Source organism: Urocitellus parryii, chromosome 3 (assembly GCF_045843805.1).
Source record: "Urocitellus parryii isolate mUroPar1 chromosome 3, mUroPar1.hap1, whole genome shotgun sequence".
NCBI classification, from domain to species: domain Eukaryota; kingdom Metazoa; phylum Chordata; class Mammalia; order Rodentia; family Sciuridae; genus Urocitellus; species Urocitellus parryii.
Window position 1 is genome coordinate 203548448 of NC_135533.1, and position 24761 is coordinate 203573208.

Genomic DNA, 24761 nt, shown 5'->3' on the forward strand with positions numbered 1-24761 from the left:
ATATTCAGGACTCTTATTCAAAACTTCATTTAACAACTTGTCAAGGGGGGCGGGGGCCTGTGGCTCAGCGATGAAGCCCTTGCCTAGGATGCCAAAGGCCCTGTGTTTCACCCTTAGCACGTAAAACCAAACCAAAAAACAACCTGCAAAAAAAAAAAAAATAAAATAAAAACCCAAAAAACAATAACAAAAACAAAAAACACTTGTCAAAAAATAGCTTCAGCCCGTTTGGGGTTCACTGCAGAGAGGGAGAAACCAGAGCCGAAGAGGAAGAAGAAACAGGAGCAGGAGAAGAAGTCACGTACGTTTTTATTAAATATACTCTCTTGGCACAAATCTTTAAAATATATAAACATTATATATAAACAAAGTGTCTTCATGGCATCAAAATAGAACTCCAGACCAGGACCAGCGAGCAGCAGGGAGGGGCTGACCTCAGAGGCTCCATTACCCGGCTGGCTGTGTACAGGGGCAGGGGCAGCCCTGCCCAGGCCCACCGAGACAGGAGCCACCAGGGCGGGGCACGCTGGGGCCAGCAGAGCCTGGGGACTCTCCTGCCCAGCCATGGCCCAAAGGAGGGCACTGCCCAATTATCCATTTGGTGTCACATGCTTGGGATGGGACCCCAGCCCCTGCACTCTCCTTGGCCCAGGACCTTGCCCACTCCTCATCTCCCTGGGAGGGGCGCTGGGCCCCTCCTGCCAAGTCTGGGGCTGGACAAGGTTGGGAAAGTGGGTGAGATGTTACTTAAGAGGACAGCCCCTCAAGGCCACCACAGGCTACCTGGGCCTCTGAGGATGAGACTGGAGATGTGATGGGGGACGGCTGGTAGACACGTGCAGGGAAGGTCAGAGACGGGGTCTTCACACTCACAGGTACAGAGAAAAGAACCAAGAGGACAGGAGGGAGGGAAGGGACGGAAGACACGATTGCAAACACACGAGGGACAAATGCGCCCGCTCAGATCCTGGGCAGGGGTGGCTGCTGAGCCCGCCGTGAGAACCCACTTCACCGTCACCCTCCACGGACCCTGATCACCGCAGACGGGGATTTGGTGTGAATACGCTCAGGGCTGGACAGATCAGAAACCAAAACCAAAACCAAACCAAACAAAACAAAACAAAAAAGTCAAAAAACCCCATACGTTATTAGGAAAGGGGTGTTTCTGGGTCCCTGTGATACTTGGAGGGCCCCAGGGTGCTGTTCCATAAGACCAGCTGGCACAGGGCTCCCGAGGTGCTCCCACTCCAGCAGCATCGAGGCCACCAGACACCTCCATGCTCTTTATGGGAATCATGGGCCTAAACTGCTGCGATTTCTAACCAAGTTCCTGCTCAAGTAAGGAGCCAGGGATCACCAATGTCACAACTGGGCAGATTGGGGTGGCTGGTGTGGCAGGAGCTTTCAGGCCTACAGGGGGTGGCTGGGGTGCTATTGTCAGCAGATACTGCCAGGTTGGGGGTCAGACCCAAACCTGAGGTGGCCTTGTGTCATGGTCTGTGCCAAATCCTGCAGTGTGGGGACCCTCTTGCGATGGTTACACAGTAAGTAGGCAGCAATAGTAAGAAAGACCTGCTGGGGACCCCACATTGACCTTGGAGTCTAAGAAGGACATGATGCTCTGGGGACAAGGCTGTGGAGACAGAGGAATTGTCACCTGGGAAACAATGAAGGTGGACGGGTGGGGTGTGGTGGGGCAGGTGAGGGGCTGCATTTGTAGCCACGGCTGAGCACCAGGCTTGTCCCATCCCGGACAGGGACCCATCCTGCTCAGTATGGAGGCCAGGCACAGCACACAGAGCTAGAGCGACACCGGACAGGCTCTGAGCTAGTGTGGACAGGTGTCACTGAATAAGCAGCATGTGACGACACACAGCGCCAGGAGGGGGAGCCAGCCACTCTCCACTTTGGGCATTTCGGCAACACCTTTAGAGGCAGTGCCAGCCCCAGGGAAGAAGGGAGGGGACAGCGTGGGAGCCCCGATCCACCGTCCCAACATTGCACTTCGAAGGGCCTGCCCGCTTTGCTCTTGGACCTGTGGGCTCCAAGCCCAGGTCCCCAGGCCCACTGTCTGTTCCACAAAGCGCCACATCGTGGCTCGTGGGGTGGAACCAACCACACCCTTCTTCTGTGGGCTCAGAACACCCAAGGGGTCACTGGTCCACCATCTGAAGAGCAGCTGCCCCACAGAGTCCCCTAGCTCTGCAGGCGCCGCAGCAGGATCTGCATGAGGTCGAAGGTGGTGAAGCTGATGCCCACGGCGATGGGGCCCTTGAGCCAGTTCATGCTCAGGCCCTTGTAGAGGCCGCGCACGGCGCCCTCCTCCTGCACGATGGTGCGCAGCGTGCTCAGGATAGAGGCGTGCGGGTGGCCGGTGACGCCTGCAGTCTGCATGCGCCGCCGCACCACGTCCAGCGGGTACGAGGCCGACTGGCCGATGAGGCCGGCACAGGCCCCGAACACCATGCGCTCGAAGGGGTAGGGCTGCGGGCGGCCGCTGTACTCTGCGGGGCAAGGGGTAGGAGGGGACGTGGGACGTCAGGCCGCTGCGACGCGCAGGAGGCACATCTGAGCACCTCTACGCCCCACTTTCTCACTTCCTGGCCCCTCCTTTTACCTTTCTTCTTCTTTTTTTTTAAGTGCTGGGGGTGGAACCCTGGGCCTTGCACATGCTGGGCAAGTGCTCTGCCAGTGAGCCACAACCCCAGCCCCTACTCCTTTTGAAATCAAAACTGAGAAAAGATGTAAAAAATTGAAAAGATTGGGGCCGGGGATGTGGCTCAAGCAGTAGTGCGCTCGCCTGGCATGCACGGGGCACTGGGTTCGATCCTCAGCACCACATACAAATAAAATAAAGATGCTGTGTCCACTGAAAACTGAAAAATAAATATTAAAAAGTTCTCTCTCTCTTAAAAAAAAAAGATAGTTTCTTAAAAGAAAAGCACAAATAATCATATAACAAAGTTCTAATGCCCAAAAGGAATCCCTGTTCAGTGTCTAGCAAAGAAAGAAAATGTCACCAGATGAGTCCTTCTTGGCCATCCAGCTCTGTCTGCAACGCAGAATCCCAGGTGGCACAGAATGGAAGGGACTGTGACTATACCTAGCAGTCTCCTGGTCTAAACAAGATGGAGGGGAAGAAGGAACAGCAACCAAATGATAGGGTTTTTAAAATATCTGTAGTCCTGCTGGGTGTGGTGGCAGAAGCCTGTAATCCCAGACACTGGGGAGGCTGAGGCAGGAGGATCACAAGTTTGAGGCCTGCCTCAGCAACTTATCGAGGCCCTAAGCAACTTAGTGAGACCCTGTCTCAAAAATTTAAAAATAAAATAAAAAGGGTTGGAGATGTGGCTCAGTGGTTAAGCACCTCTGAGTTTAATCCCCAGTACCAACAATAACAACAAAAACTTGTTCTATATTTCCAGACCAGCATTGGCAATGGGTAATTAAAACTGTGGAAAGTAAAACCACAAATTCAACTAACCTTAGATTGAAAACATTTGAAAAAAAAATTGTGTCTGTATTGAACATGTACAGACTTCTTCCTTATTCCCTAAATCCTTATTTAGGATCCCCTAAACCATACAGTGTAATAACTAGACATGACATTTATGCTGTATTAGGTATTGTAAGTCACCTAGAAATGATTTAAATGCCATAGGAGGATGTGTAGGTTCGTTGTAAAAAGTAAACCATCTTATATAAAGGAGTTTAGCATCCTAAGATTTTGGTGTCCATGGGGGATCCTGCCATCAAACTCCCACAGATACCAAGGGTCCACTGTATTTCTAAAGCAATGTCTTTTCCAAAGCTTAAGAGATGCAGGATATATATATATATATATATATATATATATATATATATATATATATAAATTTTTTTGGTACTAGGGATTGAGCCCAGGGTGCTTAACCCCTGAGACACATCCCCAAGACCCCCCTTAATATACCTTTATTTTATTTATTTATTTTTATGTGGTCCTGAGGATTGAATCCAGAGCCTTGCACATGCCAGGTTATACCGCTGAGCCACAACCCCAGCCCAAGCCCTCGACGGACTTTTTATATTTTATTTTGAGACAGGGTCTCACTGAGTTGCTTAACGCTGTGCTGAGGCTGGCACATTGAACTTGTTATCTTCCTGCCTCAGCCTCCGAGCCAGTGGGATTACAGGTGTGCCCAGCTGCAGGCCACACTCTTAATGGGAGGCCAGGGAGGAAGAAGAGCAGAGGTGGGAGACACCCGTCTTCATTTTACCTGAAATGTTTTATTTCTCTAACAAAAACCACCTGGGAGCACTAAGGCAAAAATGTGAACAAGGCTCACCTTGGGCAGCGGGTGTGGGTGCTGTTATTTTAATCTCTATACTTTTCTGTATTTTAGATTTCCTTGTAATTACCAAAACAGGAAAGGACACTTCCCCTCCATCTTGGTTTTACTCATTTACTTTGGGGTTGAGAAATGGCCACCAGCACTCTGGGTGACACAGTGGCCTTTGCAAAGCTGCTGGTTATTATTATTATGAGGCGTTAAGAGGTTTCCTGTCCCCATTCCTCAGTGGTGGATGGATCTAGTGTCTCCTCCTGATTTTGACTCTGGACCCCCAGACTGCCCCATCAGGAGGGGCCTTGGCTTCTCAATCCTCTGGCCCTGGCTAAGGTGCTGTCCCTAGGGATCGCTTCCTGAATGGCCCCTGACTGGCTCCAGCTCTCCTTACCTCTGTGCAGGCTCTTGAGAGTCTCATAGGTGAAGAAACTCAGCCCGGCATAGGGGATGACCCCCAGCACTGTAGGTGTGAATCCGTGGTATAGGGTCTTCAGCCCCTCTTCTCGCGAGATTCGGATGAAGACGTGAAAGATGTTGCTGTACCTGCGAGGACAGCGCAGCGAGGGAGTGACCTCAGGGACGTGGCGGGAGCCACTGGACTCCACATACTAATTCCTGGCCCTTCCCACAGCTGAGTCTGGGTGAATATGATCATGCTTTCCTTCTCTCTCTCTCTCTCTCTGTACTGGAGATCGAACCCAGAGGTGCTTTACCACTGAGCCACATCCCTGACCCTTTATATTTTTTATTTTGAGACAGGGTGTCACTAAGTTGCAGAGGCCTTGAACCTTCCACCTCCTGCCTCAGTCTTCTGAGTTGCTGGGATTATAGGCGTGGACCATGCATGGCCCAGCCTGCCCTTCTTTTGTTCTTAAACATTTGTCATGTATTTGTGCCCAACTCAAAAGGAAGACTCTTGGTTTGACCCAAGCAGAAAATTAAGCCCTGGCTGCCTTTCTGGAACTACAGTCCTGCCCTGTTCTACCGGGTGGGTTCAGGATGGTGATGATGATGATGATGATGATGACGATGATGATTACTTTTTAAGTACTGGGGATTGATCCCAAGAGCAACTATTGAGCCACAATTCCAGCCCCACCCCCTTTGACAATTTTTTATTTTGAGACAGGATCCGGCCACATTGACCAGCTGGTCTCCGTTGTGCAATCCGCCTGCCTCAGCCTTTTGAGTCACTGGAGTTCCAGGTTTGCACCCCTACGTCTGGTGAGGGTGACGATTGTCAATGCAGCATCCTGTGTAGCTGAACACAGCGGCCCAGACCCACAGTCCAGGGGCCTGAAGGAGGAATTCCGACCTGGCAGCCCCATTGGACACAGGTACCCCTACCCCAAGGGTGGCGAGGGGGTTACCGGTTGCAGGACTCACATTTCCTTGGGAGTCACCGCCATCCTTGCTCGGACCAGGTCCAGGGGGTAGGTGAGGGAAGCGGCGGTGGTTCCAGCCAGAGCGCCAGCAAGGAGGCGAGGCCAAGGGGGCAGGGCCCTGGGGACAGGGAGGTTCCACCCCAGTGAGGGGACTGTCAATGCACAGAGGCCTGGGGGTGGAGGGGAGAGGGGACAGGGGTGTTGGGGGGAAAGGGGAGAAGCGGAGGAGGGGAGGAACACAAGGCCCAGGCGGGTTTTGGGGTGGCTGAGTTTATGGGGTCTTTGAGGCGCTGTGATTTTGAGACCCTCTCTGCTGCTTCCTCTTTCCCTTATATGAATAAATGAATATGCATCTTTCCTAAGGCTCTGGGGTCACATAATGGCGCCACCTCTGGGTTCTGAGTGGGAGGGAAGGGGCAGACTCCTCCAGGGCGCCACCCAAGGGCCTGGCAGGGGCGGGGCAGGGCCTCACTCTCCGCGGAAGCCGTAGTAGCGGCCCAGGATGCGCTTGTACTCCTCGTGCGCGCTGAACTGGATGGCAGCGTAGGGCACCACGCGGACCATGGTGGCCGAGTTCCCGCGCCACAGGCTGAGGAAGCCCTCATTGAGGTAGGTGAAGTAGAGGAGCCGGAAGGCCTCCTAGGAAACAAGGGAGAGGTCAACATCCCTCAGCCTCCTCCTGCCCTCCTTATGCACCTGCTCGGCAGGTGGAAAGTCCCTGAAGTGCAGAGGTTGGGACGCGGGTTCCCCATCCCCGTGGGAACTTAATTAACTTCTTCTTTTTTGAGGATGGAACCTAAGGCCTCTGCATGTTAGAACTCCTACCATGGTGCTAAATCCCCAGCCCTTTTTTGATTTTGAATCAAGTTCTCACTAAATTGTGGAGGCTGGGCCGGAACTTGCCATCCTCCTGCCTCAGCCTCCGGCTTAGCTGGGATTACAGATGTGCGCCATGGCACCCGGCACACAGTATATTTTTGCTGGTGTTGGTTGGTCTGGTAGTCTGTCTGGCTGTTAAAATACGCCTGTATCTAGAAGGTAAGTGTGCTTTTGCCAATAAATCACACACGAAGAGAGGAAGGGTTGGAACTATCAATCCCTGACCCCAACACCCCAAGAATAGGCCTCTCATTAAGTCCCAGGGTGAGAGGATAGGTGGCCCTGGCTCATCCCCTGAGGTTTCAGGGAGAGGCCTGACCTGGGCAGATCAGAAACTGGCCTAGGGAAGAATAGGGAAGGGAATCAAAGCAGCACCTTGAGAAGCAGCTGTCCCAGACCACCTCCCTCCACCACTTCCTGCCAACTCAAGGGGGCTCTGGTGCCCGCCCCAGAGCCATCCATGACCTAGCAACTCACCTTGGCAGAAAATCTTTTTGAAGACACTGGGGGGAAAAAAAGGACAAAAGAGACTATGAGATGCAAAGGGCGGAACCCCCAGTCTCCGTGACCTTTCCCCTCAATACCAGGGTCTGGTTGGAGCATGGAGAGGGATATCCGCCCCTGAGAATGCTCTTCCCCTGGGGAATCCTCCTTCAAGGCTTGTCCCCAGGCAGGGAACTAGAGCCAGCACCCAGTGCCCCTGCACAGCGAGGGTCTCAGGAAGGGGCTGTGAGGATGACCCCAGGAACCACTCAGCACGGCCACCCTGGACCCCTGTGGGAAGGCTTCAGCTGTCATGAGGGCCTCAGCCAGCAGCCCTGGCTCTCAGAACAAGGCCGGAGGTCCTGGGTGGCATTTGCCTTCTTCTCCGTGCCCCGCCCCCAGCCCCAGTAAGAGTGCCCCTGACCCACCTCTCTCCTGGCCCCATGGTTGCCTGGCTGGCTTCCAACTCAATGGTGCCCTTGGCCACCGGGGTTGTGGGGATCCTGGAGCTATGGCAAGCCATGAGGACTTCTGGGAAAGATCCAGAAATACAGGCCTCAAGGGTCACCAGGGGCCTCTGGTGTGGCCTGGCAGCTTCTCTTCCCTCTCCTCCTACTCCCCACACCTCCCCACTGTGCAAGGTGTGTGTAGCCTGCTGGTCTCAATGTCATCCCAGCTCCCTGCTTCCCAGGAAGCAGCAGGGCAGCAGACAGGGCCTGCCCCTCCCTCTTGTCACTCCCTGTGTCCTTATGCCAGCCAGCCCAGGAGGCTGCATCAATGCCCTCATTTTCAGACGAGGAGACTGAGGCACAGTGAGGCTAGGGGAGCAGTTCAAGGCGGTGGGGAAGGCCTGGCTCAAGTCTGCAGCCACCTCTCCCTGTCCTGCCTGCTGCCTGGCCCTGGGCAGGAACTACTAACCATTCATGGGAGAGACAGGCCTTATCTCCAGAGGACCCTGTGACTGTTTAGCTCCAAGGAGGGAGGGGGGTGGTTTCCATTCTGGGTTGAACTGTGTCACCCCAAAAGTTATTTCCACTTCCAACGGCCAGTCCCTGTCAAGGTGACCTTGTTGGGAAACACGGTCTTTGTAAATGTGACAGAGGTAAGGTGAGGTTGTACTGATAAGGGTGGCCCTGAATCCAATGACTGATGTCCTCATAGAAGAGAAAGCAGATATAGTGACACAGAGAGGTCTCGTGAAGACAAGGCAGAGACTGGAGGGCCATGGCCACAAGCCAAGGGACCCCAGAGGCTGGAAGAGGCGAGAGGGCTCTTCCTCGGAGCTTCTAGAGGGAGCCTGTCAATACCTTGATTTCAGACTTCTGGCCTCCAGGACCGTGAGAGAATCAGTGTCTATTATTTGAAGCCACTGGAAGTGGGTCCTTTGTGATGCGGCCCCAAGAAACCAACATGATTTCTAAGTGGATTTTAAAGAAGCATTTTTTTTTTCCAAAACCATTTGAAGTAGTCTGAGGGGCAGTGAAGGAAGAAGGGCAGACGGTCGCCTGGCAGCTCCATCTCACATGGACAGGTGGACGAGCATTACCTTGGAAGATGATTTTGGTTCGGTCCAGGGGAGCTACTGCCGTCTTGGCGAGAGCACCAGCCAGGGCGCCGGACAGCAGGGAGCTGAGCACTTGCCTGTGGTCTCTCTGTGACAGAACACACGATCAAGGTCAGCAATCAAGGTCAGCAGAGGGCAAGCAGGTGTAGGGTCAGCTTGGCAGGGGACCTTGCCCCAGGGAAGCTCCTTCCTTCCACCCTGTCCTGGTCTTCGGATGCGTAGCAGCCTGAGTGTGGAGGCCCTACTCCGCCCTGGGATGGCGAGGCTGGGCCAGGGTGGTGGGTCCAGGCTACGTAGGACATAGTGACCTCCCGGGGTGATAATGACTGTCCATGTTGGAGGTGAGCTGCTCTCTGGGCCACCTATCGAGGATCCTCATTTTTAGGCCCACAGCAGGATCTGTGGGTGTGGTACTGGGAATTGAACCCAGAGCTCACAGATGCTAAGCAAGCAATTGTTCTATCACCAAGTGACATCCCCAGCTCATTTCATTTTATTTTGAGGCAGGGTCTTGCTGAGTTGCTGTGGCTGGCCCTGAACAATCCTCCTGCCTCAGCCTCCTGAGTACTTGGGGTGATGAGTGTGTACACCATGCCCAGCTCAACACCAACTCTATATAAGGAACATGGCACCTATAAACTGAAACTCTTAAGGTGACTGCTAGCTATGTTTGGGGATGCAGCGAGGTCACTTCTCATGCTCAGTGGAAGCCGCCCGCCTTTGGCCAAAGTTTCCAACTTATTCCTGGGAGAGCTCTGAACAGGTGCTAAAAGCTTGATGTTTAACATCCCTCATGTGGAGAGACCCTGCAAATGATAAGTGAGGCAATGGAGCTGACATCTAGATGTAGGCAACCCACACATGGGGTCCAGATTGACCATAAATATGAGATGATGCTCAGTTTCTTTTTTTGAGTTTCCTTTTTGTTTGGGGTAGGGAGGGTACTGGGGATTGAGCTCAAGGGCACTCGGCCACTGAGCCACATCCCCAGCCCTATTTTGTATGTTATTTAGAGACAGGGTCTCACTGAGTTGCTTAGCACCTCGCTTTTGCTGAGGCTGGCTTTGAACTTGGGATCCTCCTGCTCAGCCTCCAGAGCTGCTGGGATTACATCCTTTGTTTTTGGATTTGGAGTCTCAGTATGTTGCCACACGGCAGGATCCGTCCTGCAGACCCCTCACCAGTGTGCAGAGAGAGCTGTGTCTACTGTTCTTTACATTCTGTTCGGCAGTCCACTAACCGCTGAGGGACAGACCTGCCCTGTGCCTCAGCCCCATGATGGTGACTTCACAGGTGACGCTGGTGAATGAATCTTCCTGTCTGCCTGGCACTCCAAGGTGACATCTGGAATTCGGGGGGGGGGGGGGGGGAAAGGTCACGACTGAGGTGACGACAGCTCAGCCTTTGACCCCGTGGACTTTGAGAGCTGCTGGTGCAGGTGCCTGGTCAGGCCCTGGGAATGAAGACCACGGGGGTGGGTCAGACCTGTATTTCAGGTTCAGCCAGGAGAACGCCTGATCAATGGATGCCCCGACTGCCGTGCCAAACAAGCACAGGGCTGATCCAGTTTCTTTGAGAGATGACATCTTCAATCAAAGTGCAGGCATCAAAGATGAACTTCAGAACTTGGAGCAAATCCCTCCTCCCACGCCTGTTTTCCCTCATTCTTTTTTTTTGGTACCGGGGATTGAACCCAGGGGTGCTTAACCACTGAGTCACACCCCACCCCATTCTTCTTAATGGTATGGGATTGAACCCGGGGTGCTTTATTGCTGAATCAAATTTGCAGCCCTTTTCTCTCCTTTCTTTTCTTCTTTCTTTCTTTTTACTTTTTCTTTTTTTTTTTTTTTTTTTCAGAGTCTTGCTGAGTTGCTGTGGCTGGCCTTGAACTTGTGATTCTCCTGCCTCAGCCTCCTGAGCTGGTGGGATTACAGGTCTGCGATTGCCCCCTCCCATTCTTTAATGTCCACAAAGCTGAGGGTGCACAAGGGTCCCAAGGCTGCCCGCACTCCTAGGTCTCCCAGTCCACTGGGGAGAGACTCTGGCTTCCTGCCAGAGGTGTCCGTGTCACCAATTGGGGCTTTCAGGGAAATAGAAAGCAGTCAGTGTCTTCCGTCCCATGACCTTGTGGTGTCCTGGAGCAGCAAGAGCAGAGAAAGGTACCAGATGCTACGTGGCCCTTGCTGTCTGTGAGCAAAGATGAAACCGGGCACATCTACAGGGTGGTTTGTAACGGGGTGTGGGGGCAGGAGCCCCTGCGGAGGGAGGAGGAGGGGGCCCAGCAAGAGCAGCAGGGGTGGGGCCCATCCTCTGTAGACCAGAGGGGACTGGGGAGAACACCCCTCAAGGAGTCCGGGTCACTTGCCTTTGAAGAGACGGGCGAGGACAGGGCAGCCTCGGCATCCTCACGCAGGCGCACCGAGCCTTCCTTCACACCATTACCCATCCCAGGCCTGCTTGGGACGGTGGGGACTCGGTCCTAGGGGAGAAGGAGTGAGTGGGACAAGGTGAGAAGTGGTGGGTGGGTGACCTCCCCTACCGAGGGCCAGCTGGAGCCTGCGACTCAGCCACCTGTCACCGAGGCCAGAAACATGGTTCGGTCAGTCCCAATGGCCTTTTCCTAACCTGGTATCTGCTTCCCTGCTGGAGAGAAGATGCCCTCACCTGAATTCTGGTGTTGCCATCCCCTGGGCTGATCTCGCTTAATCATTGACAAGGTCTTTTCCTGTCAATTCTCACACGTGATCACCACAGAGTCTGATTTTTGAACCTGGTACCAGCAGAGCAGGCAGACTCAGAGAGGTTAGGCAGCTGTCTGAGGTCACACAGCTGGAGGTAGAGACTATTGGCTGTGGATCTTTGCCATCATGTCGAGGGGGTGGAGGCCAGGGGATCCACATGCCCAGAGCCACTCAGCACCAGACCAAGTAGCTGGCTCAGGTCCACTTGGATCTGAGAGTCTTCATCCAGTGAAACATATTTAGAAAATTATTCTTTTTTGCTATGGCACCTGGTTGCATATTCTTTGTTGCCAAGCTTACAATAAAAGGCCCTAATACTTCAAGAGTTCTCCCTGGAAATTGACACTGACCTCCCCATGGAAGCCATTTCAAATAATCGCCTGTGGTTAGGATCCCAGTATCCAGTCCAGAGGATTCCAGGACAGATCCGGCCCACCCCACCTCCAGTGGACATCAGTGGCCTCTGGTTACCACCCAGTTCCACCTCCAACTCCGTGAACCCCAGTGGTCTTCAGATCTGAGTGCATAGCATGGGTGGCACCTGGACTTGAGGTTCTGGGTCAAGAGACCTGGGCTGGTGATGTGGCCACGTCTGCCCACATGGCGGCATCTGTGGAGCTGCCCTCCCGAGTGGGTTCAGCCAATGGCTGTTCCCTGGAAGTGAACGTGTGTCCATGACCTGGGTCCCAGCCAAGTGCACCTCCCTCCCATCCCTTCCACAGACTCCTGCTCCAAGCTCTCAGAAGTGTCCAGCTGTATGATAAATACAGTTCCCAGGCAGGTGCCCGGGCAGGCCCTGCAGCCCAGACCCTCCGCCAGCTGGGCCTGCTCCTCTGTGAGCCAGAGAAGCCACCAGTCAAGGTCAAGGGCCTGCCATGGGAACTCAGGCAGACAGCTGAGACAGCACCTCAGTGTGGTGACACAGACCAAGTCACCATGCGAACCAGTGCAGAACTACTTGACAATGCTGAGGCTGGCAGTTGGCACTTCAGGTGGCAGAGAGCTGAGGCTAATGGGGGGCTCTGGAATGTTCCTCAAAGGCCATGTGTTGAAGGCCTCTTCCCAGCCACTGGCGCTAATGGGAAGATGGGGCCAGATGGGAAGGAGTGAGGTCATTAGGGCCATCCCCTTGGAGGGCATATAGGGACCGTGGTCCCTCCTCTTGCTGTTTGTGGCTGCTGTGAGGGGGGCTGCTTTCTCTGTGGTTAAGTGCCCCTGAGTTCAATCCCTGGTACCAAAAAAAAAAAACAAAAAAAACCTTAAAGGCCTATATGTTAAAGGCTTGGTCTCCATCATGGAGCTATTGGGAGATGGTAGAACCTTTAAAGATGGGGCCTAGTGGTAGGCCTGCAGGATACTGGGGGGCATGCCCTTTAAAGCTGTTCTGGGAGGAAGCTCCTTCCTTTTCTTTGCACCGTGGCCATGAGGGCATCTCCTTTGCTCCGTCCTGCACTCCCGCCAGAGGCCTGAAAGCAATTTATCGGCCCCATGGTACTGAGCCTTATCTCAGCTCTTATAAGTTGACTAGTATCTGTTATCAGTATTATTTGATATCAGGTAATTAGAAAGTTGACTAACACAATTTCCAATGCAGATGAAATCACTATCGCATCAAGATAGCTGCGCTACCTGCTCACACTGCACCACCAGTCATCACAGAAATGACCTGGTGTGGACCGCGGGTGAATGGATAGAGAAATCACGGTATGTATACACAAATGAACCTAGAGGACACATGCCAAATGCAATAAGGCAGGCACAGAAAGATAAATGCCACATGATCACACTTATATGTGAAATCTTAAAAAAAGAAAAATCAAATACATAGAAAGAGAAGAACTGGTGGTTACCACTGTGGACAGTCAGGAGGAAAGCAGAAGACACAGAACAAAAGGTATAAGTCGCTGTATGTAGAATGAATAAGTCTAGTTTCTATGTACACCATAAGGACTACAGTTAATATAACTAAATATCCTAATGTATACTGCTGATTTACTGAGAGAATACATTTTAGATACTCTTAAGGGACACATGCAAAAAGTAACTGTATGGGATGAAGGATTTTCTTGACTGGCAGTAATCACTTTACTATATAAATAAACATCATGTTAAGCAGGACTCCGTGGCACACTCCCATAATTCCAGTCACTGGGGAGGCTGAAGCAGAAGGTTCCCAAGTTCAAGGACCAGCCTGCGCAACTTAGCCCTGTCTCCAAATTAAAACAAAAGAAACAAACAAACAAACAAAAAAGTGGGTGAGAAGGGCACATCACTCAGTGTTAAGAGTGCTTGCCTAACATGTGGAAGGCTCTGGGTTCGTCCCCAATACTGAAAACAAAAACGCTTTGGGCTGGGCGCGGTGGCACATGCCTGTAATCCCAGCGGCTCCAGAGGCTGAGGCAGGAGGATCGCAAGTTCAAAGCCTGCCTTAGTAATTTAGCGAGGCTTGAAGCATCTCAGTGAGACCCTGTCTCTAAATAAAATACAAAAAAGGGTTGGGGTGTGGCTCAGTTGTTAAGCACCTCTGAGTTCAATCCCCAGTACCAAAAAAAAAAAAAAAAAAAAAAATTGGGGAACTGGGGGTGTAGCCCAGTGGCAGAACATGTGCTTAGTTTACGCAAGCCCTGGATTCAACCACTGGGACCAAAAATTAAAAAAAAAAATGTTGAATTCCATAAATACATCCAATAAAAATATATTTTATTTTAGCCAGATGGGATAGAACATGCCAGTAATTCCAGTGACTCAGGAGGCTGAGGCAGGAAGGAGGATTGCAAATCTAAGGCCAGCCTGGGTAACTTATTGAGGCCCTGTCTCAAAATAAAAATATAAAAAGGACTGGGGATGTAGCACAGTGGTTAAGCGCCCTGGGTCCCATCCCTAGTAGCAGGGAAAAAAAATTTTATCTGAAACAGAGAAACTAGCAGACCCCCACCTTGACCAAATGATCAAGGTCAACAGCACCAGGGGTAGACAGACAGATGGCATGGACTCCAACACCATGAGGACACAGCTTCACTTCTCTGGGATTCCTGCCCAAGAAGCATCTTACTGTAACCATGAAGAAACAGTCAGCAAGCCCAAGGTGGCATGTGCTTCTGAGCAACTGAACCCTCCTCCCGCACAGTCACAGCTGTGGTCAGGGAAGAACCGAGCTGTGGTCCCAGGTTGGGGGAGACTGTGGAGACTGGGGGCATGCTGGACCAGGGCCAACACGGGGGAAACGGGGCAGATCCAGGTGAGGTAGGAGGGCTGTCCTTAGTATCACATCAGTGCTGGTTTTCTGGCTCCAATCATGAAATCGTGGTGATGTGAGATGTTACCCCTACGAGCAGCTGGTCAAGGGCACACAGGGACTCTCAATTCTTTTTGCAGCTTTTCTTACTGTCTTTGTTTGTTTGTTTGCATGCTGGGGACTTTATCCCTGGATACATCCCCAGTTCAATTTTTAAAAATTTGAGACAGGATCTCATTAAATTGCCCAGAGTAGCTGGGAACCAGCCATCCTCCTGCCTCAGCCTTCCAAGTTGCTAGGATTACTGGCGTGCATTACCATGCCCTGCTCTTATTCATTTATTTATTTTGCAGGGATATGATATACTGGGGATTGAACTCAGGGACACTCAACCACTGAGCCCCATCCCAAGCCCTATTTTGTATTTTATTTAGAGACAGGGTCTCACTGAGTTGTATAGGGCCTTGCTAAGTTGCTGAGGCTGGCTTTGAACTTGCAATCCACCTGCCTCAGCCTCCTGAGCTGCTGGGATTACAAGTGTGCACCACCATGCCTGGTTTCTTTTTCTTCTTCTTCTTCTTTTTTTTTTTTTTTTTTTTTTAAGAGATGGAGTCTCAGCCAGGCATTGTGGCCCATGCCTATAATCCCAGAGAGTCAGAGGCTGAGACAGAAGGATCACAAGTTTGAGACCAGCCTTGGCAACCTAGTGAGAATTTGTTTTAAAATACAAAGGTCCACTACTGTCATGTATAACTTAGAACAAATTAAAAAAAATAAAAAGATGCAGGGGTATGGCCTAATGGTAAAGTGTCCGGGATTCAATTTATAATGCCCAGGTTGGTCTTGAACTCCTGGCCCAACTCCACCCCCTCCATCTCCTGAATACCTGGGAATGCAGAAGCACACCACCCTGGCCAACTTAGAGCTTTCCTTTGATGCTAGAATTATTTCCATATAAAAAGTTAAGGAAAAAAAAAAACACACTTGGAGAAAACTGGCAGCTTCAGGCCATGCCAAGAGTTTTGGGGAAACACATTTCAGATATCTCTGGCCGCCCAAGGACTGGCCTGCTGACCTGACTCCTGTTGGTCCAGTTGGTTTCTCCAGAGTGCAGTCCGAGGGCCACTGGGTGGTGACTCTGAGCCTGCGTGTCTATGGCTAGGCCGAGCGCAGAGGGTTAGGGGTGGATGCCAGCCACCGTGGGCAGCTTCTTAACAGAGGCTGAGCGCTGCTTGGTTTCTGAGACCATTACCTTCTTTGGTAGGGTGCCCACTCCCCGTGGCCAGCTTCTCTCCTTGACTGGATTTCCGGAGCCACACAGCTGCCAGGCCTGGGGCAAAAGCCCTCATCCAGGGCCTCTCTCAGCGTCTGCGTGTGGGGTGAGACCAGGGTAAAGACATGCTTATTTTTTAAACATGTTTTTTTTAGTTGTAGATGGACATAATACCTTTATTTTGTTTATTTATTTTTATGTGGTGCCGAGGATCGAACCTAGTGCCTCACATGTGCTACGTGAGCGCTCTACCACTGAGCCATAACTCAGCCCCAAAGACACACTGTTGACACAGGGCACAATAGCATCTATTGTTTTTTAAGTCCCTGTGTCCCTGCATTCTCATTTCTCCCGGGCCTTGACTAAGGAGGGTCCTGGAACCAATCTCTGCAGATACCCAGGGACAGTGGTGTTATTTTTATCCCATCAGGATTGTCAACAGAGCTCCAATCTCTGGGCTTTGCCAGTTATTCCCCTAATCTCCTTTGCTGCCCCAGGACCTGGTCCAGGACCCCACACTGCATTTAGGAGTCATATTGCCAGTACAGTAGTGACACAGAGAGGGAGTCAGAGGGACTGCAAATTTGAGACTAGCCTAGGCAACCTAGGGAGACCCAATATCCAAAAAAAATTAAAAATAAAAAAATAAGAAAGAAAAAAGCGGTGTCGCTCAGTGGCAGTACACCCTTGGGTTCAATCCCCAGCACACACACAAAAAGTCATATTGCCTGTCTTCCGCAGTCCGTTATGTCTTGTTGGCCTTCCCTCATTGCTGTTTTACAGGTGGGGAAAATGAGGCAGCTGAGGGGCTTGCCGGAGGTCGGAGTGTCCAGTTCGTGCTGGCCAAGCTGGACTGAGGACAATGGTGACCATGACCACAGCTGAAGATCGGGGTGCCCTGGCTGCTCGTTTCTCTCTCATGGTGCAGTCCTGTCTCCCTGCTTTGCAGATGAGACACAGAGAAGTTTGGCCCAGTCCAAGGGCAGAGGGAGCTCAGGTCCCAGTGCCAGGCTCCAAAGCCATGGCTGCGTCCTTCTCCGAGCCCTGCCCCTGCCAGCAGCTCACAGCCACCAAAGCCAGGCTCAACAGGCCATTCCTCCTGAGTCGCTCTCCCAGAGAACTGTGCGCCCCTTAATCAAGGCTGCATTTAACTTAGAGGAAGAGCCAGTTCAGGGGAGACGGAAGTCTGGCTGCACTCGGATGGCAACTCGCAAAGTTAGGTAGACACGGACACGTTCAGGGAAGCATCTCTAAGCAGAAAGCATGGCACAGCCTCCGGGCTGAGATGGAGGGTCTGGGAGCCCTGGGTGCCGAGTCTGGCACCAGGGGAGGCTCTGTCCCAGCACAAAGCCTGAAAGAGGTGAGCGGAACATTTGGCAATAGCAGCATCAAGGGACAGGGACAGAAGTCAGTGTCTGGACCATGAAGGTGGAGACTCTGGTCAACTAGTCCCTGCTGACACCCAAGGCTGCCCACTAGAAGGAGGGTGGCAGAGGAAGCCAACTCCTGAGGAGCTGCAGCCTGGGAAGAACTTGGAAGGAGGCAGCCCCAGGCTACGGCTCCCGAGAAGCTAGAAGAAGCCAATGGAAACCATACCTGGGAAAGGACGATGTTCTGGGCCTTGCAGGACGCAATGTCCTGGCCTCAACCTAGGATACTGAGGCACAGGAGGAGACCAGACCACGTGCCAGGGAGAGACGCACTGCAGACGAGGAAAAACAGCCCTGGGGCTCCCAGGCGCCATGTTGCCAGACACAGGCTGGGTGGGCATAAGCTAAAAATGCCAACAGGACCTCAGATTGGGAAGAGCTGGACCTGGCTTGAGGCCTGGCCATATCACCTGCGCCTCACTTTTTGGACATGAGGCCTGTGGAATGTTCCCCAGCATCTTTGAGGCTCTGATACCCCGGCAACAGTGTATTAGGTCCAGTGGACAGTGACACATGGCGAGATTTGATAAAGTAAGTAAAAACTGCACCTGGGTGCTGGGTGTCTAGCTCAGTGGTAAAGTGCTTACCTCGTGAGTACAAGGCCAAAAACATCAATTTGCATGGACTTTTTCTTTCTTTCTTTTTTTTTTTTTTTCCAGTGCTGGGGATTGAACCCACGATCTTATGCATGCTAGGCAAGTGCTCTACCACTGAGCTGCACCCCCAGCCCTTTTTATTTTATTTTGACTTGCTAAGTTGCTAAGGCTGGCCCCAACTTGGAATCCTCCTGCCTCAGCCTCCTATGTAGCTAGGTTTATGTGCACCACTACACCCAACCTGATGCGCTTAAATTTTAATGAAAAACAGAGCCAGTCAGTTCACATTGGAAACTGTCTGCCATACGTCCAATTGTGGGGGCGTTGCTTCCTCTCACTTTGTTACCCCACACACTCCTTCAGCACCTGCTGCCAGGTTGACCAGACCGGTCATCCCTCTGGTTCCTTGCAGGTCCATGCAAGTGGAAAGGCACAGCCTGACCACCTACAGAATGTGCCCAAATGACAAGTTTGAGTGGCCCTGTTTCCCCAGGAGGCCTCTGAGTCTAGAGCATGGTCACAGAGAGGGAAGGAAGAAGGACCTGCTGTCCCTCCTCCTGCTCCCTTCCCCACTGTAGTCACTGTGAGTCACCCAGCGGGTGAGGCCCTCCTCATCCCCAATCCCTGAGCCTTGGAGCGCAGTCAGTGACTCCTACCCCTCAATCACCTGCCATGGGAGCAGCCAAGATTGGCTCTGTCCTTCAACAGGTGGGTGCCCTCAGGCAGGTGCCCGAGTTCCCAGGAGCCTCAGCTTCCTGTGAGTCGGACCTGCAGTGGCCACCTGAGGACCAATAAACCTGCACACAGACCATGCCTTCTCCAGACCCCAAGCAGCAGAGTGTTACCTAAAATTTTCTGGGACAAGGGATGTGGACACACTGGAGCCCTCGGGCACTGGGGAGGTCAAATGGGGAAGACGCTTGGAACTCAGTCTGGAGGGTCTTCAACAAGTTCAGTTCCACTCCTAGGTAGAAAGCTAAGAGGGACACACAGAACTTGTACATGAGCGTTCACAGGAGCATGATGCACAACAGCCTGAGTGCTAGTGTTCTGGCCTAGCATGTGCAAAGCCTGGGCTTAAACCTCAGGCCTGGGAAAAGAAAGAAACAACACCTCAAACCCGGGGCTGTGACTCGGTGGTGCTGTGCTTGTCTTGTATGTTCCAGGCCCTGGGTTCTCTCTCCAGCACTGGAAAAATAAAGATTTATTCCACTTTACAGTGTGTAAGTTATACTTCAAGAAAAGACATTTAAACAGTGGAAACAAAAGAGACAAAAAACACTGCCCGGCCAGGTACAGTGGTACAGGTCTATAATCCCATCTACTCGAGAGGCTGAGGCAGGAGAATATAAGTTCAAGGCCAGCATTGGCAATTTAGTGAGACCCTGCCTCAAATAAAAAATAACAACTATTGCTGAATGCGGTGGTGCATGCCTATAATCCCAGCGGCTCAGGAGGCTGAGATAGGAGGATAGTGAGTTCAAAGCCAGCCTCAGCAATGGCGAGGCGCTAAGCAACTTGGTGAGACCCTGACTCTAAATAAAATACAAAATAGGGCTGGGGATGTGGCTCAGTGGTTGAGTGCCCCTGGTTCAATCCCTGATACACCTCCCCCAAAATAAAAGAATAATAAGTACTGGGGATGAAGCTCAGTGGTAGAGCACTCCTAGTACCAATAATGCGAAAACAAAACAAACAAACAACAACAACAACAAAAAGCCCTGCCCTGTCCCTCCCAGGACAGCTGACCCAGAGCCTGGGGGTGGGCCAGGCCTTAACAATGGTAATTCCCAGGGGATTGGGATGAATGGGCTTCAGGTGACTGACTTGCTCATATTGGGGGAGGACACCATCCCAGGCTCTCTCTACTCCACTCTCTCCACTGTCACCAGGAAGATGATGGAGCTGACCCTTGATTTGAGGGTGGCTCAGATGACCCTCACTGGGTAGTGAGATCTCACACTTTTCTGGTTTCAGGGTGCTGGACCCAAAGACAAATCTAGAGGGTTTTTTTTTTTTTAATATTTATTTTTTAGTTCTCGGCGGACACAACATCTTTGTTTGTATGTGGTGCTGGGGATCGAACCCGGGCCGCACGCATGCCAGGCGAGCACGCCACTGCTTGAGCCACATCCCCAGCCCAGATCTGGAGTTTTGAGGAGACCACCAAGCCAGAGAGGCCCTCTCTCTCCAGGACAAGGGCAGCGGGGAGAGTTCTGAGGTAGGGTCCACATAGAGCTCAATGCAGAGCAAGGCCAGAAGGGGAAGGTGAGCACCAACAGTCGGGGGCATTCACAACCCAGTGGTGCTGGAAGAATCTTGGAGGGTACCAGAAGCACCTGGACTCTTCCATCATGGAACCTGAATGAGCTTCTGTCACTTGCACCTCCCAGAGTCCTAACTCACATGCTGCGCCAGGGTGCCTACTTCCCTTATTCTCCTGTACACATCCTGTACTGTACCTCTAACCATATATGACAATGTCCTTTGTCCCAGGAGGCCCAGCTTCAAGACCTCACTGGGGCTAGGCGTGGTGGTATACGTCCGTGATCCCAGTTGGCTCAGGAGGCTGAGGCAGGAAGATCACAAGTTCAAAGCCAGCCTCAGTAACTTAGCGAGGCCCTAAGCAACTCGGTGAGACTCTGTCTCTAAATAAAATACAAAAAAGGGCTGGGGATGTGGCTCAGTGGGTAAGCACCCCTGGGTTCAATCCCTAGTACCAAAAAACAAACAAGTAACAAAAACTTCACTAATTGTCTGTCTACAGCACCAGAGCTTTCTGGACTAGAATTCAGATGTCAGGTCTTCCTGGGAAGTTAGATGAGAATTAGGGACCAGGTGCACAGGGGCCCCTTGGCAGATCACAAGAGTGCCATTCAGAGAAAGACCCCGAATAACAAACTTTGATCTTTTCTCATGCTATTTTCTGTTCGGGTGACCCTAGATGGAAATGTCTACAATATTTGGGATCTCTGGATCAGCTGTGGCATGAAAAAAAACTTCCCAAGTTCTAGTAACACTGATCGGAAGCAAGTTCACCATGTCAGATGAAGCAGGACAGAGCTGCTTCTTGTTCAGGATCGGGTGTTTTTCTACAAGCCCCAAACTGCAGCGGCTGCACGTGTCTGGCCATCCTAACACGCACACACCCCACACACGTGGATCCTACTCCCTGGGGAGCTCCCAGACCAATGATGATGGGGGCAACTGCACAGCTGCAGGCCCAACCCTCTGGGACACAGGAAATGTTTGCACAACCCGGAGGATGCAGTTACTTGTGAATGGAGTTAACAAGCACCTATAATCTGTGTAAACAGAAGCCAATTAACATCCTATCTGGGGTCAATAAAAGCTGTTTTCTTTTCAGTTAATAGTCATTAACTTCAACTAAGTGATCCTGGTGCATCTTACATAATGGTTGTTCCCTGATAACCCAGGTGATTGGCTGCCTCGCAGCTTCTCCATGCTGGGTGTGCCTTTCAGACCCACCTCAGTTACTGAAACCCTGGCTGCCATCTCTATGGGCTAATCGCACAGACGTCCAAGTCCTGAAAGAGCTAGATGATTCTGCGATCAATCACTGTCCTCTGTTCTTGCAGACCGCCACCCATACCTGTCACCAGACGCCCTTGGATGTTTATCTGAAACAAAACAGGGCACCCGATGGTACTCAGACCCTCTGCTCAGAAGGTGCACTTCAGTACCTGGTCCTCATCCCCAAAGCCCTCTCTTCTTCAGGGCGCTCTGCATCTGGTTGGCCTTCAACAATTATTTGCCAGATGAGGGAGTCAACTCCCTGGACACGCTGAAGTCTGCTCTGGCTGGACTCCCCCGGGCTGCACTTCCGCTGTGTCCTTCAAAGCCTGCCTTAGTGTTCCCTTCTTACCTCCCCCAAAGTTAGCCGCTCAGCCCAGCATGGAGCACTCAGTGGTTCTCTGCTGCACTGTGATAGACTCTGATCTGTCTCCCCACTAGGCTGGGGTCCCGGGAAGTCAAGGGCCTGAGTCATGTCGAGCCTAGAAAGATGCATGACACCAACCTCCAACCTTTGTAGTCATGTCCTCCTGCCGTCACTTGTCCTTACATGGTGCAAGAATGTTCCTCTTAGCTGGCTACAGTGGCACACACCTGGCATCCCAGCTACTCAGGAGGCTGAGGCAGGAGGATCGCCAAGTTTGAGGCCAGCCTAGGTAACTTCATGAGACCCCCACCTCAAAATAAAATAAAGGGCTGGGGATGCAGTTCAGTGGTAGAGCACGTGCCGAGCATGTGTGAGGTCATCGGTTCAAGCTCCAGAGCCATAAAAACAAAACAAAAAAGAAAACAACAAAAACCTACTGCTCACCAAATATTTCAAAATTGTCACTGCTGTTCACTGTAACCTCTGACCCTGCCATCTGAGGTTCAGTGTCCTTCGGCTGTGATCAATGTGCTCTGGGCAACTGGAGCTGCTGGTAGCTCTCAAACACGCATCTGTCCACTTTGTAGCCTGGCCACCAAGACCTGACTGTTCTTCAAAGCCTCATTCAAAAGCACAACACCCCCCTCCCAGCCTGAGGTTTCCTCACATTCTTCTTCTTCTTCTTCTTTCTTTCTTTTCTTTTCTTCTTCTTTTCTTCTTTTTTTTTTTTTTTGTGTGTGTGTGTGGTACTAGGGATTGAACTCTGAGGCACTCGACCACCAAGTCACACCCTCAGACCTATTTTGTGTTTTATTTAGAGCAGGGTCTCACTGAGTTGCTTAGGGCCTCGATTTTGCTGAGGCTGGTTTTGAACTTGCAATCCTCCTGCCTCAGCCTCCTGAGCCCCGCTGGGATTATAGGCACGTGTGCCACTGTGCCCGGCTTTTTTTTTTTTTTTTGGTATTAGGGACATTTAACTCAGGGCACTTTACCAATGAGCTCTTTTCATTTTTTATTTTGAGATAAGGTCTTACTAAATTGTTTAGGGCCTCTCTAAGTTGCTGAGGCTGGTCTCGAACTTGTGATCCTCTTACCTCGGTCTCCCAAGTTGCTGGAATTACAGACATAAGCCATGTGCCTGGCTCCCCATTATTTTTCATCTATATCATCTAAGGCCTTGTTGGCAAAGGGCCATGCACACAGATCATGCCAGAAGTTGGGTACCCCAATCTATGCTCTTCTCCTCTCTGAGGCCCTGTGAGGGGACAATGCCGCAGAGAAGAAGCTTGTCCTCAGCAGGGGAGGTGCAAGATCTCCTTTGTTTCTACAGCCATGAGCTGCTCCAGCAGCAGGTGTTTCCAGAACCACATACACCAGAATCCTCCAAGATGTCTGTACAGGACTCTTGAGCCCCAGCCTAGACTAACTACATCTGAACTGCCTTTTAGATAGGATAGGGATAAGGCTTGCTGCACCAACAAAAACCATCAGCTCTCCATATCTGCAGGTTCCACATCTGGAAACATTGCGTCTGTGAAGATTTTGATTTTTCTTGTCCTTATTCCCTTAACAATACAGAATAACAATTACACACACAACATTTAATTTGTACTAGATATCCTTACGTCATCCAGAGATAATTTAAAGTACATAGGAAGATACCTTATACTTATGAGGATGGAAAATAACAATTTGGGATGATGCCTGAATCCTCACTGCTAATTTGAGACAAATTTTTGAGCAAGTAAAGGCTGCTCTTAAAGCGACACCTTTACTTTGCAGGATTCATGGGAGTTGTGATCTGCCTGACTCCTGGACATTTAAAAAGTAGACCCATCAGGCTGGTGCCAAGGCTCACACCTGTAATCCTAGCAACTCAGAAAGCTGACGCAGGAGATCACAAGTTCAAGACCAGTCTCAGCAATATATTGAGACCCTCAGCAACTTAGCAAGGGCCTAAGCAATTTAGTGAGATGCTGTCTCAAAATAAAAACTAACAGTGGCTTGGAAGTCTGAGGTGGAAGGATCGGGAGTTCAAAGCCAGCCTCAGCAACTTAGTGAGGCACTAAGCAACTCAGTGAGACCCTGTCTCGAAATAAAATACAAAATAGGGCTGGGGATGTTGCTCAGTGGTCGAGTGCCTCTGAGTTCAATCCTGGTAACCCCCAAAATAAATAAGTAAAATAAAAAATAAAAAGGTCTGGCCCAGTGGTAAGGTGCCCCTGGGTTCAATTCCTGGTGCCAAAAACAAAAAACAAACAACACTCATCCCCAACAACAACAACAAAAGGCTGGGGTTCCAGTACAGAGCAAGCAAGCAACCAAACAAACCAACCAACCCAGCAGAAATGTAGTCTGTCAGTTGTGGAGAAGTTCACAATCAAGGTGAAGCAGGGCTGGTCTCTTGTGGCTGTGAAGAAAAATCTGTTCCACGCCTCTTCTGGTTTCTTGCACCTGCCAGCAATTCTCGGCAGTTCCTCGGTTTTTGACTGATCTCTCCAGTCTCTGTCTCATGGCCTTCTCCCTCTTGTGCATCTCTGTGTCTCCTCCTATCTGTCTGTCTATCTATCTATCTATCTATCTATCTATCTATCTATCTATCTATCTATTGAGATCCTGAGGGTTGAAGCCAGGGCTTTATGGATGCTAGGCAAGCATACTATCACTGAGTTGCATCCCCAGGTCTTTATTTTATTTGAAACAGGGTCTCACTAAGTTGCTGAGGATAGCCTCAAACTTTCAATTCTCTTGCCTCAGCCTCCTGAGTCACTGAGATTGTAGGCATGCACCACTACCATTCGATCTCCGCTTCCTCTTCTTACAATGACAGTAGTCATTGAGTGTAGGACACTCTTAGATACCTACCAAGACTCCCAGTGGATGTCTGAAACCACAGATAGAACCAAATCCTATATGTACTGTTGTTCCCTATACATATACGTCTATAAT

General features: G+C 51.1%; 1 protein-coding gene and 1 non-coding gene across 4 annotated transcripts in view; one reads left to right on the forward strand and one right to left on the reverse strand.

The window, feature by feature from the left end:
• Nucleotides 1-290: 290 nt before the first annotated feature.
• Slc25a42 (solute carrier family 25 member 42) overlaps nucleotides 291-24761 on the reverse strand; it is a 28827-nt gene continuing 4356 nt past the window's right edge. For 2 of the 3 annotated variants that reach the window (XM_026389915.2, XM_026389916.2), the window contains 7 exons: nucleotides 11002-11115; nucleotides 8619-8724; nucleotides 7067-7092; nucleotides 6183-6349; nucleotides 5712-5828; nucleotides 4717-4868; nucleotides 291-2504 (listed from right to left, as the gene is read on the reverse strand). In XM_026389915.2, coding sequence (XP_026245700.1) covers nucleotides 2197-2504; nucleotides 4717-4868; nucleotides 5712-5828; nucleotides 6183-6349; nucleotides 7067-7092; nucleotides 8619-8724; nucleotides 11002-11082 — 957 coding nt within the window. In that variant the 5' untranslated portion in view covers nucleotides 11083-11115 and the 3' untranslated portion in view covers nucleotides 291-2196. Of the gene's footprint in view, nucleotides 2505-4716; nucleotides 4869-5711; nucleotides 5829-6182; nucleotides 6350-7066; nucleotides 7093-8618; nucleotides 8725-11001; nucleotides 11116-15864; nucleotides 15981-24761 lie in introns of all 3 variants that reach the window. The other variant, XM_026389914.2, reaches the window with a different exon arrangement.
• Nucleotides 23471-23620, forward strand: LOC113183721 (U12 minor spliceosomal RNA). The gene has a single exon (XR_003300896.2). It is a non-coding gene; the product is annotated as a U12 minor spliceosomal RNA (small nuclear RNA).